At 37.8% G+C, this 16648-nt stretch overlaps 5 protein-coding genes across 5 annotated transcripts; 2 read left to right on the top strand and 3 right to left on the bottom strand.

The window, feature by feature from the left end:
- Positions 1-6039: 6039 nt before the first annotated feature.
- MONOS_16191 (uncharacterized protein) lies at positions 6040-8541 on the bottom strand (the record flags this gene model as incomplete). Its single annotated transcript, XM_067869106.1, has 1 exon — positions 6040-8541. The coding sequence occupies one exon, from the start codon at positions 8539-8541 to the stop codon at positions 6040-6042; it is 2502 nt and encodes an 833-aa protein (XP_067720719.1).
- A 4076-nt stretch (positions 8542-12617) lies between these two features.
- On the bottom strand, positions 12618-12848 carry MONOS_18174 (uncharacterized protein; the record flags this gene model as incomplete). The annotated part of the gene is made up of 1 exon (XM_067871167.1): positions 12618-12848. One exon carries the CDS (start codon positions 12846-12848, stop codon positions 12618-12620), a length of 231 nt encoding a protein of 76 aa, XP_067720720.1.
- A 124-nt stretch (positions 12849-12972) lies between these two features.
- Positions 12973-13410, bottom strand: MONOS_14004 (uncharacterized protein; the record flags this gene model as incomplete). Its single annotated transcript, XM_067866766.1, has 1 exon — positions 12973-13410. The coding sequence occupies one exon, from the start codon at positions 13408-13410 to the stop codon at positions 12973-12975; it is 438 nt and encodes a 145-aa protein (XP_067720721.1).
- A 622-nt stretch (positions 13411-14032) lies between these two features.
- On the top strand, positions 14033-14513 carry MONOS_14005 (uncharacterized protein; the record flags this gene model as incomplete). The annotated part of the gene is made up of 2 exons (XM_067866767.1): positions 14033-14232; positions 14360-14513. The coding sequence occupies 2 exons, from the start codon at positions 14033-14035 to the stop codon at positions 14511-14513; spliced, it is 354 nt and encodes a 117-aa protein (XP_067720722.1).
- Positions 14514-14735: 222 nt separating this feature from the next.
- On the top strand, positions 14736-15853 carry MONOS_14006 (uncharacterized protein; the record flags this gene model as incomplete). Its single annotated transcript, XM_067866768.1, has 3 exons — positions 14736-14933; positions 15055-15342; positions 15614-15853. 3 exons carry the CDS (start codon positions 14736-14738, stop codon positions 15851-15853), a joined length of 726 nt encoding a protein of 241 aa, XP_067720723.1.
- Positions 15854-16648: the final 795 nt, after the last annotated feature.

Raw genomic sequence — 16648 nt, forward strand, 5'->3', positions numbered from 1 at the left:
TCCCCACTCTCGACGAGCCGGAAGGAACGCGCTGCGCGCTGCCCTAGGCCTTTTCCAGTCAATTTCCCTTATTAACCGAATTTTCTTTGTTTTTTTGCGGGGCGGGGAGGGCGCGGTGAGTGGTGTGGCCTGCTGTGCAGGCCACAGGAGCCAGGGGGCTATTTACACAAATTTTGTAATTTTTGTCGAAAAAGAAGTATTGAGAATAATTGGTGTTGAGTGATATTTCGGGTGAGAGGGCCTTCTCAGAGGGAAAAAAGCCTTCCCACCCAAAAATATCAATGAAATATTTCTCAAAACTTCACCAAGTGATGTGACAATGCAAGAGAGTGTGATGGGAGAGCGTTGCAAGGCGCTCCCCACTCTCGACGAGCCGGAAGGAACGCGCTGCGCGCTGCCCTAGGCCTTTTCCAGTCAATTTCCCTTATTAACCGAATTTTCTTTGTTTTTTTTTGCGGGGCGGGGAGGGCGCGGTGAGTGGTGTGGCCTGCTGTGCAGGCCACAGGAGCTCAGGGGGCTATTTACACAAATTTTGTAATTTTTGTCGAAAAAGAAGTATTGAGAATAATTGGTGTTGAGTGATATTTCGGGTGAGAGGGCCTTCTCAGAGGGAAAAAGCCTTCCCACCCAAAAATATCAATGAAATATTTCTCAAAACTTCACCAAGTGATGTGACAATGCAAGAGAGTGTGATGGGAGAGCGTTGCAAGGCGCTCCCCACTCTCGACGAGCCGGAAGGAACGCGCTGCGCGCTGCCCTAGGCCTTTTCCAGTCAATTTCCCTTATTAACCGAATTTTCTTTTGTTTTTTTTTTTGCGGGGCGGGGAGGGCGCGGTGAGGTGGTGTGGCCTGCTGTGCAGGCCACAGGAGCCAGGGGGCTATTTACACAAATTTTGTAATTTTTGTCGAAAAAGAAGTATTGAGAATAATTGGTGTTGAGTGATATTTCGGGTGAGAGGGCCTTCTCAGAGGGAAAAAGCCTTCCCACCCAAAAATATCAATGAAATATTTCTCAAAACTTCACCAAGTGATGTGACAATGCAAGAGAGTGTGATGGGAGAGCGTTGCAAGGCGCTCCCCACTCTCGACGAGCCGGAAGGAACGCGCTGCGCGCTGCCCTAGGCCTTTTCCAGTCAATTTCCCTTATTAACCGAATTTTCTTTGTTTTTTTTTTTGCGGGGCGGGGAGGGCGCGGTGAGTGGTGTGGCCTGCTGTGTGAGCCACAGGGGGCTATTTACACAAATTTTGTAATTTTTGTCGAAAAGAAGTATTGAGAATAATTGGTGTTGAGTGATATTTCGGGTGAGAGGGCCTTCTCAGAGGGAAAAAGCCTTCCCACCCAAAAATATCAATGAAATATTTCTCAAAACTTCACCAAGTGATGTGACAATGCAAGAGAGTGTGATGGGAGAGCGTTGCAAGGCGCTCCCCACTCTCGACGAGCCGGAAGGAACGCGCTGCGCGCTGCCCTAGGCCTTTTCCAGTCAATTTCCCTTATTAACCGAATTTTCTTTGTTTTTTTTTGCGGGGCGGGGAGGGCGCGGTGAGGTGGTGTGGCCTGCTGTGCAGGCCACAGGAGCCAGGGGGCTATTTACACAAATTTTGTAATTTTTGTCGAAAAAGAAGTATTGAGAATAATTGGTGTTGAGTGATATTTCGGGTGAGAGGGCCTTCTCAGAGGGAAAAAGCCTTCCCACCCAAAAATATCAATGAAATATTTCTCAAAACTTCACCAAGTGATGTGACAATGCAAGAGAGTGTGATGGGAGAGCGTTGCAAGGCGCTCCCCACTCTCGACGAGCCGGAAGGAACGCGCTGCGCGCTGCCCTAGGCCTTTTCCAGTCAATTTCCCTTATTAACCGAATTTTCTTTGTTTTTTTTTGCGGGGCGGGGAGGGCGCGGTGAGTGGTGTGGCCTGCTGTGCAGGCCACAGGAGCCAGGGGGCTATTTACACAAATTTTGTAATTTTTGTCGAAAAAGAAGTATTGAGAATAATTGGTGTTGAGTGATATTTCGGGTGAGAGGGCCTTCTCAGAGGGAAAAAGCCTTCCCACCCAAAAATATCAATGAAATATTTCTCAAAACTTCACCAAGTGATGTGACAATGCAAGAGAGTGTGATGGGAGAGCGTTGCAAGGCGCTCCCCACTCTCGACGAGCCGGAAGGAACGCGCTGCGCGCTGCCCTAGGCCTTTTCCAGTCAATTTCCCTTATTAACCGAATTTTCTTTGTTTTTTTTTTGCGGGGCGGGGAGGGCGCGGTGAGTGGTGTGGCCTGCTGTGCAGGCCACAGGAGCCAGGGGGCTATTTACACAAATTTTGTAATTTTTGTCGAAAAAGAAGTATTGAGAATAATTGGTGTTGAGTGATATTTCGGGTGAGAGGGCCTTCTCAGAGGGAAAAAGCCTTCCCACCCAAAAATATCAATGAAATATTTCTCAAAACTTCACCAAGTGATGTGACAATGCAAGAGAGTGTGATGGGAGAGCGTTGCAAGGCGCTCCCCACTCTCGACGAGCCGGAAGGAACGCGCTGCGCGCTGCCCTAGGCCTTTTCCAGTCAATTTCCCTTATTAACCGAATTTTCTTTGTTTTTTTTTTGCGGGGCGGGGAGGGCGCGGTGAGTGGTGTGGCCTGCTGTGCAGGCCACAGGAGCCAGGGGGCTATTTACACAAATTTTGTAATTTTTGTCGAAAAAGAAGTATTGAGAATAATTGGTGTTGAGTGATATTTCGGGTGAGAGGGCCTTCTCAGAGGGAAAAAGCCTTCCCACCCAAAAATATCAATGAAATATTTCTCAAAACTTCACCAAGTGATGTGACAATGCAAGAGAGTGTGATGGGAGAGCGTTGCAAGGCGCTCCCCACTCTCGACGAGCCGGAAGGAACGCGCTGCGCGCTGCCCTAGGCCTTTTCCAGTCAATTTCCCTTATTAACCGAATTTTCTTTGTTTTTTTTTTGCGGGGCGGGGAGGGCGCGGTGAGTGGTGTGGCCTGCACAGCAGGCCACAGGAGCCAGGGGGCTATTTACACAAATTTTGTAATTTTTGTCGAAAAAGAAGTATTGAGAATAATTGGTGTTGAGTGATATTTCGGGTGAGAGGGCCTTCTCAGAGGGAAAAAGCCTTCCCACCCAAAAATATCAATGAAATATTTCTCAAAACTTCACCAAGTGATGTGACAATGCAAGAGAGTGTGATGGGAGAGCGTTGCAAGGCGCTCCCCACTCTCGACGAGCCGAAGTCACGTCGCTTCGCACAAAATGCTCGCTTCGCTCGCATTTCGTGCTCGCTCCTTAGACTTTTGCTCGTCGAGCTTAGGGGAGCGCTATTATTTTTTTTTTTTAATTTTTAAATTTTTATTTTATCATTTTGCATCGAATGTATTTATTTTATATTTTTTTGAAAATTATCAAAAATACCATATTATAATTTTATGTAATATAGCATTTGCAAAAACTATGAAACGAATTGATTTTGAGTGATACATCCTCAACATTCGTTAACAAATCATTCTTACGTCTTGTTTCATGTATGTGCTGTTTTCTTTACATTTATTTTTCCGTTCTGATATGTTGCACATTTTGTGATAGATTTCTTGACTAGCTGTTTGTATTTCGTGCAATCATCGTAATATTCATTACAAATCTTTTACAGACAAAAGATCTTCATCACTAAATTTTATTCTTCATCCGATTTCATTCCATCATAACAATTCGCAATAATTGTGACATTATTTTTTCAGATCTCAATGAATGCAACAAATCAAGAGAAATCTTAAAGAAAATATTTTATCGTTCATTCAATAATTGTTTTTCAAACCTTTATGCAACAAACAACAAGTATCTCTTCTAGTCCTTTGTTTTCCGAAAGTTCGTAAGCAATTTCATGATAATTTGAGAAATACTACATTTCATTTTATATCACTCTCAATAAAAAGTCAAAAAAATTATCAAATAAATTGAATATTTTTATTTTTTATTAAATATTGATGTCAAACCTTGATTTCATTAAAACTTCAAATAAAACTAGACTGAATTCAAGTAATCATAATGACATTAATCAATGAACTTCAATGAAAATGTATATTCTTATTATTATCAACAGTTTATCTTGTTGATAATGAAAATCATCGATGATGTCCTTTCAATTAACGTAATGTCCTTCTTGATTTCATTTCAAGCTCATTCCAGCCAATTCTTTTCTTCCACAACAGATCCGAATAATATCATCAATTGTTTTTCACAACGAATTTGTGCCAATGCGTTGAGAAAAAATGTCGACTGTCATTCATGTTTCATATTCGATCAAACTTCATTTCATGAAAATTTTTTCTTTAGTGGATTTTCCTTTATCAGCATTTTTCCATCTTTGCATCTTGTTCCAGCTTAACAAATTACTTTTTTCTTTTTGCGCTATCTTCGTTCATCTTTTAACTTCATCACAGCTATTTCGTTTGCTCAAAACATAAATTCTTTCTTTTAATGTCATTAATCAATGAAAATATAAACATTTATAAAATAACTTTCGCTAACAATGCACACACTTTTTATATCATCTAATGTTTGAATGACTGCTTGACAAAATTCTGATTTGTTTGAAAAAAACTTGCTGTATCAAATTATGATCACAATGAATACCATACAAAAAAATATATAGAACAAAACATTCAATAACAATTTATTTATCGAAATCAGCAAAGTGAAATAAAAATGAAACGCAAAATCCTTATTTTGTTTGAAAATTATTCTTCAATTATGTTAAAATCTGTAATAGTGCAGTCTGATTCACATATTTTTTGTCTCATTTATTTTGTATTTTGTTCTGCTTTCTTCCTCATGCAAATATCGAACATCTCTATTCAATAGAGTGAATGCAAAGATTTATCCATGCGCACTGTTGAGAATTACCTTTGAAACAGAGATTATTTGAAAAAAAACCAAACCAAGTTATGTGTTCAAACAGAATTGAAAGAAACTGATTCTGATTCAAAACTTTTGCTATTCGTTGTGCTTTGTTATTTGGTATTTGGATGCATCGTGAAATATCTTTTCTGCATTCAGATTGAATGAAGATGCTCCAACAAAATGATTAAAGAAAGCAATCATTCACATTTCACATGATTCAAATGAATTTTCCAATTTCATCATTCAGCAGTTTTTGGTGAAATAGTACTTTGCCCATTTTTGTGTTATCATGAATAACTTTTCTTTAACTAAAACAATTCAATTTTGCTTTTGTTTTCTCGTTAGAATAATCGATAACAACATGATCTTCCAAAAACCAATTCATTATTCTTTGTACTTGATGATTGTTTCATTCGACTTTCTTTAATTCCTCTTGTTCAGATGACAAAGAAATTAATTATCATCGCCATTTTCAACGATCGAACGGAGACAAAAACAAATCTTTCTAAGAACATTTCTCGAATCGCCATTTGTTTCTTTTGCAAAACAAATGAATAACAAAAACTCTTGATAAACTCAATTTCTGAAAAATGTTGCAATGCATTTGATTGTGAATATATCTCATTTAAAGAAGAAACGATGATGAATGACTTGAATGAACTCATTGATATTTAATGATCAACCATCACAATTCATTTGTTTGTGATCATCGTATTCGTTCATTAAATATGCGTTTCATGGATTCCTATTCTAATTAGCTTTCATTGTGCTGTCTGCAACCTCCTTCCATCATTGAGAATGTTCACCAGGCTTAAAACGTCAACAACAAGTTTGCTTTTGTTTTCCTACTCAAATCTAATTAAATTATCCTTCATTTGTTGCAACATTTATCTCAGTCCACATATATAATCTTTTGTCACAGAAAGATTGGTGTTTTTAATGTTGCAAAACACGAAAAATTAAAAACTCAATTTAAAACATTTCACGCTTTTATTAAAACCTCTCTTTTTATCGGAATGTTTGTGTATGAATTAATAAAAAACAATTGTACTGATTGAATATGAAAAAAAGATAATGAGAATATAAACAAACAGTAAGCGCCCTGTGGAAATGAACTTCCAAACAATAATAAAGAGTGTCAATTCTTCTCTCCTCCTTTCTCTTTCTCAGGTGCAGAGTTCAAGTTTCCCAATTGTGGATGATCCGTCTTAAATTGTTCATATTTTGTCATGGATTTTGAATAGTCACTCATTGATCTATCTTTCGTGATGTGTCGTATTCTATCTCTGCAAGAGTTTGCAGTTCTTTCGAATAATTGCTGACTTGCAGTTTTGAAATCTCCAGACTGCAAAAAACTTTTCATCAGTATCCGATCTTCTTCTGCTGTCCATCTGCGTCTTGATTTTGTTCCAAGTATCTTGTTGATGGGTCTATTCTCTCTAAGTGGAACTTTTTCTTTTGGTCTATGAAATTTGAGTTTCGTGCTTCCATTCAAATACTCTTGTATTCCTGCTAAATATAAACGTACTGCTTCCACAACATTTTTATTCTTCTTCAGTTTCTGTAATAAATCGATTCTAGCTTGCTTCATGAATGTGTTTCCCTTTTCACACTTAACATTATGATTATTCAAATACGATGAAGCAGCCAACCGATTCAATCGGATTACGCAATTATATGGATAAAAGAACTCACTGCACGTGGCTTTTATTATTTCGAGAACATAAAAGTCAAATGCAAGTATAATTGATTCCTCCTTCCAAATTGGCTCATTTAATTTGATGTTGTGATATATTGCAGGACTTGTTAAAGTCATATCATAGTAATCATCGGATTCAATTGCTTCATCCTGGAATCCAAGCCTATTACCAATTATTACAGCCTTCTCAGTCTCTTTCACATATTCCCACTGGGATTTTGAAATGAAGGCCCAATTACCTACAAAAGCTGTCGCCTCAAGCACCTGTTTCCTTTTTTCCTGGTTTTCCCCTGCTTTTAGCAAAGCTGAGCAAATAAAACCCGACCTAAAGGAATGAAAGCCAAACAGGTTATCAGGATAACCTGCTTGGACAGCTCTTTTTTTCAGTCGAACTCTCATTGCACCCTTTCTAAGTTGCCAGATAAATTGCTCCTCCAACTCCTTAAGCTCCCATTTGTCAAAATTGGTTAGGGAGAGTCCAAACTCCTCCACCAAATACTGCTCCAGCCACCATATTACGTTAAGTTGATGCTTTTCGTTAATTGCTCCTTCCACCGTAACACAGTGATTGTCACCATTCCACCCTTTCCCACACTCAAGATTAAACGTAACTTTGATAAAATTTGAGTTGGGAGGAGAGTAAACTCGGATGATATCCTTCAATCTTATATGAGCACATGTTTGTGCTCTCGCTCCCGTTGAAAGAGCAAACAAGAACAAGGAAGCCTCTTGGGGCTTCTCAACTATCCAGTCGGGATAGCATTCTAAAATACGTTGCAAATCTGATACGATGAGAGGCTGTTTTTTCCATTTATTTTCATTCTCCTCTCTCATTTTTGGCAAAGGCAATCCTTTCTTCTTTCTTTTTCTGATCCATGTTTTGATTTCCATTAATGCTCGATGAACTTTCATTCTGACTTTATCCTTCACAGGTTTTCCAGTTTTTGTCTCAGATATATTGAAAAGAGATGATCGAATGCCATTCTTTATTGTTTCAACAGAATAACCGACTGCAGTTCCAAGCAACTTCATAAATCCATACACAGGTTTTGCCTTCAATGGGAAAGGTTCCTTCTTTGCCATTTTGCAATAATCAATGAACATTCCACAAACCCATTTGTGTGTTTTAACAGTTTCGTCACAGAATGGTAAACCCTTCTCCACATATGGTTGTAACTCTTCTCTTGAATAGGATCTCAACATATCTGAAAACTTTGTAGGAGAATCATAAGCATATCTTTGTGTTGTCAATGCAGGGTTTGTTGAAGGTGATGAAGAATTGTCTGGAAGAATATCTAACATTGTTGCATTAATATTTCCATATAAGTCTTTGAAATCAAGAGCGAATGCATCTTTTGATTCAAATGAAACTTTTTCAGATATCGCCTTTTCCTTTTTCTCCAATTCATCCAATTTTTCAGAAATAATTGACAAATTCTTATCATTGACAAGAACTGAGACCTTTCTTCTTTTGGATGATTGCATTGCGGACCAAATTGAAGATTTTCTATCTTTGTGCCTAATTTTTGAAGGATGGCAATCACAATATTGAAAATCACAATTTGTTTCTGTTGATTCGGAATCTTTCATTTCATCATCGTCTGTGTTTTCTTTTGTTGATAGAGAAGATGAAAACTCTTCATAGCATGAATTGGCATTTTCCATGTCTGTTTGGCAATCATAAGTGTTATCATCTGTATCAGTTTGAGAATCTTCAAAAGATGACTTTATAAGAGAAGGAAGTTTTTTCATAAAATCAATCTTTGATTTCCTTTGAGTTGTGCTGCAGTCGACTTCAAAGCATTCATTATCTTCCAACGAAATATTTTCTTCGTTTTGACTGTCAGGTTTTGTCTTTAAATTTTCTTCAAGAATTTTCTCTCTTTTTTCGCTCTTCTTTTCAATTTTATTCGAAATAAACTCGGTTCCATCTTCTTCCATGAATATTCTTTCAAAAGTGTCACAACAAATGTTGCTCGTTGAAATCGAACAAGATGCAGAAGCCGAAGCTGAATTTCTTTGATTGCATATCGATTCTGTAAATGGATTTTCTGAGATTTCTGAGAAAACATTATCTTTTTCTTTTTTTGAAAAGTTAAAGAATGAGATTAACTTAGATTTAAACGCAAACCATTTTCTGAGGAATTTGATTTCTTTTCTGAATATTTCGCTCTTCTGTGTTTTCTTTTTTTATTGCTTGTTCTTTTCTTCTCATTCTGCTCATGTGCAGTTTGAGAAGATGGGTGCGATTTCTTCAAATTGAATTCCTGTTTTTCCTCTGCCTTATTCTGTTTCGCGTTTGTGCAAGTATCGTCTGAAGATTCCATGTGTTCCAAACATTTCTTGTCCAAATTTTCTTTTCGGGATATAAAAAGAGGTCTCGGATATGGAGATTTATGTTGATAATCTCGAAGGTGATCTAATGAAGGTTGTGGTGAAAGATTTTTTAACAGCGTTGAATAATAATCCACAGAAGGAATTTCATCTTCTTTCATGAAATTTAGAAGCCAGTTTGAAATTGAATCTGAATAAGGCTTTTTTCTCTATTTCTTTTTCATTGGACACTGCTTCTTCTTTTTCTTGATCATGTTGTTTTTTATAAGCCAACCTTGGGCAATAAAACATTGGTGTCGAAATTACAGATTCGTATTCTTGTGTAGTTGAAGCCAGATGCAATGGAGAGCTCGGACAAGGAATTGAAGAAGAAGATGAAGGAGAAAATGGAGGTGAAAAAGAGTGAGAATATGATGATCGCGGTGATGGAGAATGAGAAGGAGAATGATGAAAATAAACTGGAGAGAATGGCGGAGGAGAAAAAAAACCAGGTTGTGAAGGGGAAAGAATTGCATCGGATGTTGTTTCATCACTTTCATCGCTGTCGCTGCTGTCATCTTCCGAAGAAAATGTTTCTTTCTGAATTTTCCTGATTTTTTCTATTATTGAAGTTGATAATAAAATTAATATTATAATTTTAAACATTAAATCAAATACAAACTTCCGATTTTTGTATTCTTATGACTGTAATCCAGAAGCAATTCAGAATTAGTTTACAAATCATTAGAATATGAAGTGCATACGTATTAATGCGATAGGCTTGAAAGCTTTGCATTCAAATTGTTTGCTCAGTAATAAAAAATATTCTTTTCTTTATTAATATTTTTGATCAAATCACAATATTCATATTTTTTGTGAACAATTAGAAAATTTTAATATTGAAATCATGCAAATAATTATTCGCTATAAAGTTATTTATTATAGTCAATTGGAATTATCTTCCAAGTCAGTTTTTCAGAGCAAAGAAAAAGTTCATAAGTTCAAAATAATTGTTCATTGTTGTTTATAGACTTTTTAATTGAAAAAAGAACCTGCCAAACAGCTATAAAATTTATACAAATCAGATGATTCTGTTGAATTGAAATGTTAAAAGGCTCACTGTTAATGGATATCAATAACTTTGCTTTTATTTTCAATTTTCATATGCATATAAGAAAAAGAAACAATCAATAGTCAATAATGTTTTTTATTAAAAACGACTTCACACCCGCTTAAAACACTGAAACACTGATATTGATAAGTGTACGTAAACCAGTCAATTAAAACCTTTTCTGTTGAAAAAATTTAAATACATTATGATCAAACTTTATTATAAAAATGATATTTAAAAAATCATAAATCTCTCTATGATTTGTATTTTACTCCAAATATACCGGTTCAAAAAATGAGCAAATTTTGTTAATCAATATTTTGCTACGATCTGGATCGTCAGATCAAAAATTTAATCAAAAAAAACGTAACCCTAACCTAACCCTAATCAAATTCAAAGCATGTTTTAATGAAACGAAAGAATAACAAAAAATACAAGTCGAAAAAAGACAACACGGAGAGAATGGGAAAGATTGAAATCAACAGAAGAAAAATCAAATTCAATGAGCAAAGAGGTTACATTCGCCTTTTCGATTACACTAACTTGCTAAGAAAAAAAGAAAGGCTTACGAATTCACATGTGAAAATAGCTGCAGATATAAAAGCCAATGCCTATTTCAGACAAACGATTTCACAGCCATATGTGCAAACCAAACAGAAACAGAGATTGATGATAACGATTGTGAACATTGTAATGACAACGATATGGACATCAATTTGAAATTGATAGGCAATGATGAGACAGAAAATTGTGAAAGTGACGATGATCTTGATCAGAAGTATAATGAAAAAAGTAATTCTGAGCCCAGTGATGAATGCAAATGCCCAGTATATCACACAAGAAGCATTCGAATTCAAAAATAATCCAATATCTATCAAAATGATTTTGAATCATCTGATGATGACATTTAATAAATAAAAGTTGTCCAAGAAGACTGCAACAACAATATATCATCTTCACAAGATATTAGAGATTACCAACAAATAAAATCATTAAGCATTGAAGCTATGTTCATTGACAGAAATCGTTATCATCCAGAATTCATTAAACAGTTATTTATAGAAATAAATGTTAGTGTGCTCTTCACAATATTGTTTATTTATGATAAAAAATTTTCTCTTTTTTCTTCAAGAGTTTCTTCTCCTTTTCTCAATTATCCCATGTGAATATTTTATATACATTGTCACAGATGCTTCTGTCAGTTCAATAAAGTGCAAATGGAAGACCAAAAAAACAAGATAAGAAACGACTGAAAATGAAAACATTTCACACGGATCAATATAGGAAATGCCAAGAACAAGTTTTGAAAACGTCATTTGAAGAAAATTTGTTGTTGCATTGAATATTTGTCAAGATCACAAAATATATTCAGTGAATGAAATTTCAACTTTTTAAGATACTTGTTTTTCATTTAATTTTATACGAATTACATTAGACAAAAATTGTGGCAATTACTGAATGATTGAACAATACAGATGATGAAAAAAATGTTGAAATAAGTATGTCAATAACATATCGAAGAAGAAAATTGTTATGTTGTTGATGATTTGAAGAATAAACTGATGAAATAAAAGATTGCACAAAAGAACATTATGAAAAAGAAAAAGCGTGCTCAATTAACACCAAAGAATAGCTTTTCACTGAAGATGGAAAAAAATAATAAGAGAAGTCTATGCTTCCATACAAAAAGACCAGAAGATCAAGATGAAATGATTATTTATGGAAAAAATAGGAATTTGGAGCTCCGGAAAATGAAGATTGGAAACTTCAAAAAAAAGTGAAACTCACCAAGAGAGATAAAAAATTGTATGAAAAATGCTGAAGAATACTGGAAGATGAAAAGATAGCTGTTAATTGGAAAAGGAAGCAGTTAGAAAAGTCAAAATGATAATGGCACCTGCTTTTGATTGAATTATCAATTGGAAGAACTGAAGAAATGAAAAAAAAAAAGAACTATGTTGTTAGTTCGATATGAAAAGCGATTTCAAAGAGAATGGCAAAGTTGCAGGAGGAGAAAAAGCAGATTGCAAACTTGAAATGAAAGGAGATTGGATGGAAAATAACAAAGATGAAGTTGAGTATGAAGAAATCTCATTGATAGAATCTTCAATCTTCTTTTAACAATTGCTTTCATAATTATCACTCAACTTTTCTTTTTCTTTTTCTTTTTCTTCATCATTCACCTTCTCTTCCACTTCCTCCATCTTCTTCTTCTTCTTCTCTTAATGGATTCACTGTTGTCGCTGCCGCTGTTTGTATTCGACTTAAAGACATTTCCAATGCTGCTGAAATGGAAGAAGAAAAAGAAGAATAAGAAGATAATTCGAAGATACAAAACTTTGAGAATAGGAAGAGACATTTATTTGAAAAAAAAATGATTTTATGAAAGAAAAAATATTGAAAGAAGAAAAATGAGGAAATTAGAAAATGAAAAAATGAAGAAATAAGAAAGAAGAAAAAAAGAAAAAAAAAGAAAGAAAAGAAAAAAAGAAAGAAAAGAAAAAAAGAAAGAAGAAAGAAGAAGATAGAAGAAGATAGAGGAAGATAGAAGAAGATAGAAGAAGAGGAGGAGGAGGAAGAAGCAGAAGAAGAATCATTCAAAAATAGAAGAACCAAAGCCCCCACCCACACACACGCCAGTGTGGAGCAGCGAGTTTGTCGAGTAAGAGCTCCACAGACGAGTCAAAGTTCCATTCGCAGTTGCAGTTCCAGTTGCAGATGCATTTGCAGTGGCGGCTGTGTCTGTGCCTTCTGGAAAAACACCGACATCAACATCAATGCCAGTGCTAATGCCAGGCGGAGGAGAGAAAGAGAGGGATATCATTAACTGTGCGCAAGCGGGAGCGGTTCAGGCTTATGTTCTCACTCAGATAAAAGCAATTATCTGAAGTTAACTCTCGACCTCTTTCTCTCTCTTTTTCTCCTTCTTTGGTTAATTCCTTATTCACTTAATCGTCCTTTTCAGTAACAGCATCTGTTAGAACATTATCTGTAAGAGAATCTGCAATAGTAGCTGTGTCTGAACTGACTGTTAATGCTCCCTGTGTATGCCTCGCTACTCCACTCAGCCCTATCAGCCCAGCAATACCGGCAAGCGACGGGTAGAAGGAAGAGGCATCTGAACGCACCGAATGTATTGAATGCACTGAATGCACCGAATCCAGAGAAGATGCAAGTGTGTTTGGGGAAGATGAGGACAACGGATGAGGCAGAGAAGCGCTCAGAGAAAGAGACAGGGAGGAAGGCGCGATGGGGCCAGAAAAGCTGTGCTGAGGCTGCAGATGCTGCGTTGCTCTATTATATGATGCCAAAGGGGATGAAGAGATCGGAGGTCTTTCAAACGGGTCAGAGAATACGAGGGAAGGCGGGTTTGGCCCATCGCCCATAACGTCCTGCAAAGAGAGCAGATCAGTCTCAGTGAATGTGCTATAATGTGCAGCTGTCCCTCTCTCCTGCTTCACCGAGTCGAACAAGGAGGCAGAGAAAGAGCGGGGCTTAGGGAGTGATAATTAAGGGAACGGGAGGATGATGTCGGAAGGTCTGATGGCTGAGGAGTTGGCAGAGAAAGTGCCAGCGCTGCTGCTGTTGACATGGGTGAAGGCGCTGAGGGAGGAGCAGCGGGGAGAGGAGAAGGAGAAGGGGTCAAAAGAGTCAGGAAGCGCTCCTTCGGAGAAGTTGTTCTGGGAGCCGTCCAGAGGGGAGGAGGGATAAGGGAGCATGGGGGAGAGAGGTGTGTTATTATTGTTGTTATGATTCATGAAATTATTATTATTGTTGTTATTATTGATACCAATGATGCTTTCATTGAGTTAATTGCTGTTGTCCCTGGTAAGTGAGAACAGATCATCAGCTGCCTCTTCCCCAACAGAATATGTCACTGACTGATGCTTATTCAAATACTCTCTATCTTCCTCCTCCTCTTCTTCTTCATTCAACGAGCGATTCGTTAGAGATCCTCCAATGCTAATCTCTGAAGCAATAACTGTTGATATACCAACTTTATTGTATATGCTATTGTCTATACTGTTGACTATTCCATCTCCTGTGCCTGTGATTGTGCCTATTCCAGATAGAGATGTAGAAAGCGAGCGAGAGCTGGGCTTCGAGCTGTCCATGACGGAGCGGCAGGAGGAGTGGAAGGAGCTGAACAAGGTGTGGCGGGAGGAAGACAAAGAGAACATATCGTCTTCGTCTATGGTCGTGGCGAGGTGATGATGGGATTTCTGGGTGAGTTTGTGCCATTATCATTATCATTGTCATTATTGTTATCATTGATTTCATTGTTGTCATCATCGTCATTGTTGTAATTGTTGTTTGTCTTGCTGAAACAGCAAGCACTGCTGCGCCTGAAAAGGAGGAGAAAGAGGAAGAAAAAGGAAATGAAGAAATAGAAGAAGACGAAGAAGATGAGGAAGAAGAGGACGACGACGAAGAAGATAACCCCACAACAGTATATCTTCTGGCGAATGTGTCTGAGGCTAGGCGATGAGATAGCACATCAATAGACATTCCACGAGGTGCTTCGAGTGCTGTCTTGATGTCTGTCTGAACTGAGTTCTTCCGGTCAATTCGACAGAAAATGGCATCTTTTTCTTCTTTTTCTTTTTCTTCTTCTTCTTCTGTTAGCAATATATATTTCTCTCGCCATCCCCTCTACAAATATTTCATTCCCCCTCCGCCCTCTTCATCTATTCATGATAAGCACTCAAAAATGAATGAAATAACTTCTTCTCTTTCATCTTCTCTTTCTTCTTCCTCTTCTTCTCTTTCTTCTTCCTCTTCTTCTCTTTCTTCTACTTCCGCAGCTGCCTCTTTCTCTGCAAGTGCATCGTCGTCTGAGAACAAGCAGCGTGTCTCGTCTGCTGCTGTTGTGCTGAGAGACGGACGGTGGGGCACACTCACATCGAATGTACTCACAAAAGCCAGACTGGATGTGGCTGAGATGAGCGACTCGAAAACCAAATTGCAATTTTGCTGCGTTTCTGGCTGACTGCGGAGCGTCTGCGAGGAACATTCTTTAGGTGGATTAGAACATTCTGAGCATCATTCGCTGCGGAGGCAGCGACCAAGCACATCAACAGCAGCAACAACAACAGCAGCAGCAAAAGAGAAGTCAGCCGATTGTTGTGGATGTGCCGCTGAACTGGCCTATCTTCAGCTGCAGAGCCCACTTCCCAGCAGCTGCAGTGTCTGCCACTAGAGAAGTGCGTGTGAATGTGATGATTACAAGCCACGTGTCCATTCCGCTGGAGTTTGAGACTGTGACGCTTCTGTTCAACCACTCATCACTCAGCACAACACTCACAAACGAGCAGCTGGTTGAGCATTCTGTTTTGTACCAGCACTTGCAGCAAGAGAAAAGTTAAAGGAAAAGAAGAAGAGGATAGTGAGTGTGAAGGTGAAGACAGCAAAGGAAATGAAACCGGAAATGAAGTGTCTCATCACAGTGAGTCTGAGAATTCAATTAATAATTCATCTTCGTCTGATGATTCAATTGTTCAGTCTTCTCATTCCTCGTCTTCTGGATTTGTACTTCGAGATGCTTTGAAAGCACTCACAGAACAGTCTCTTTGAACACAATTCAATCAGAACTGGACTTCTCTTATGGACTCTTATCAACTGAGATCGCCTCATAAATTATCGTCTTTATCATCAGAAACAACAGCTTCTTCCAAATCTTCTTCAAAAGCATCAAAAGCTTCTTCTTCCAAGTCTTCTTCTGAGAGTGCTTCATCTTCGCCTTCGCCTTCATCCATTATTTCTCAAACTGATTCTCTTCTTCCACCTCCCGATGTGCCTGCTCCTCCACACCTCATCTTTGAGAAGTAGTATCCTTTGGCCTTTTCTCTCTCCTTCACTCCACCTGCATCGATGACACACTCCTCCATCTCTCTCATAGACATCCTCCTTTCTTTCCCCCATCGCAATCCAAACGAACTGCCTGTCTCTTTTTCTCTTCTGTTGTTTCTTGCTGTGTCGCTTGACGATGACGAAGAGAGTGTGATTACATCGCTGACTCATGTTGATGATGAAAGTGATGACAACACCAACAGAAATCAAATAAATCAGAAGTGAATGTCAAACAATTCAATATCTTTTCTTGTTGAGAATCTTCTGCATCGACCTTGTCTTCTCCGCTGGGCAAGGCGTATTCAGCAGTTCTCTCCACACAGCCGACAATCGCTGTTTGTGCTGCAGCCACTGGAGCCTGTGATGCTGAGTGCTGTTCATTCGACGCCTGCACTTGTGAATTAAGTGTGTGCAGTGTGTGTGCTTGTGAAGAGCAGAGGAGAAGGCGCAGAGGATGTGAGGCTGTGGATCAAATGGGATGGATATGAGGAGAAGACAGAGAAAGAGGAGAAAGAGGAGAAAGAGGAGAAAGAAGGAGAAAATGAACAATAAGTAAAATAAGTACTTTTATTGAATTTGTCAGTAGAATAAACAAATGAATTTCTGCGGTGACGACCAAAATCAAAGCAGAACCTCTTTCATATGAATGTGAATAAACAAATGAAGATGATGAAAAAGATAAGTGAGAAAAATGAGAAGGAATGAGAAGGAAATGAAAGAAATACAAAAGATATATGAAAAAGAGTGGAAAATTGATACTAAAGAACAAGAATT

Source organism: Monocercomonoides exilis (assembly GCF_001643675.1).
Source record: "Monocercomonoides exilis strain PA203 chromosome Unknown scaffold51-639645, whole genome shotgun sequence".
Taxonomy (NCBI): domain Eukaryota; phylum Preaxostyla; order Oxymonadida; family Polymastigidae; genus Monocercomonoides; species Monocercomonoides exilis.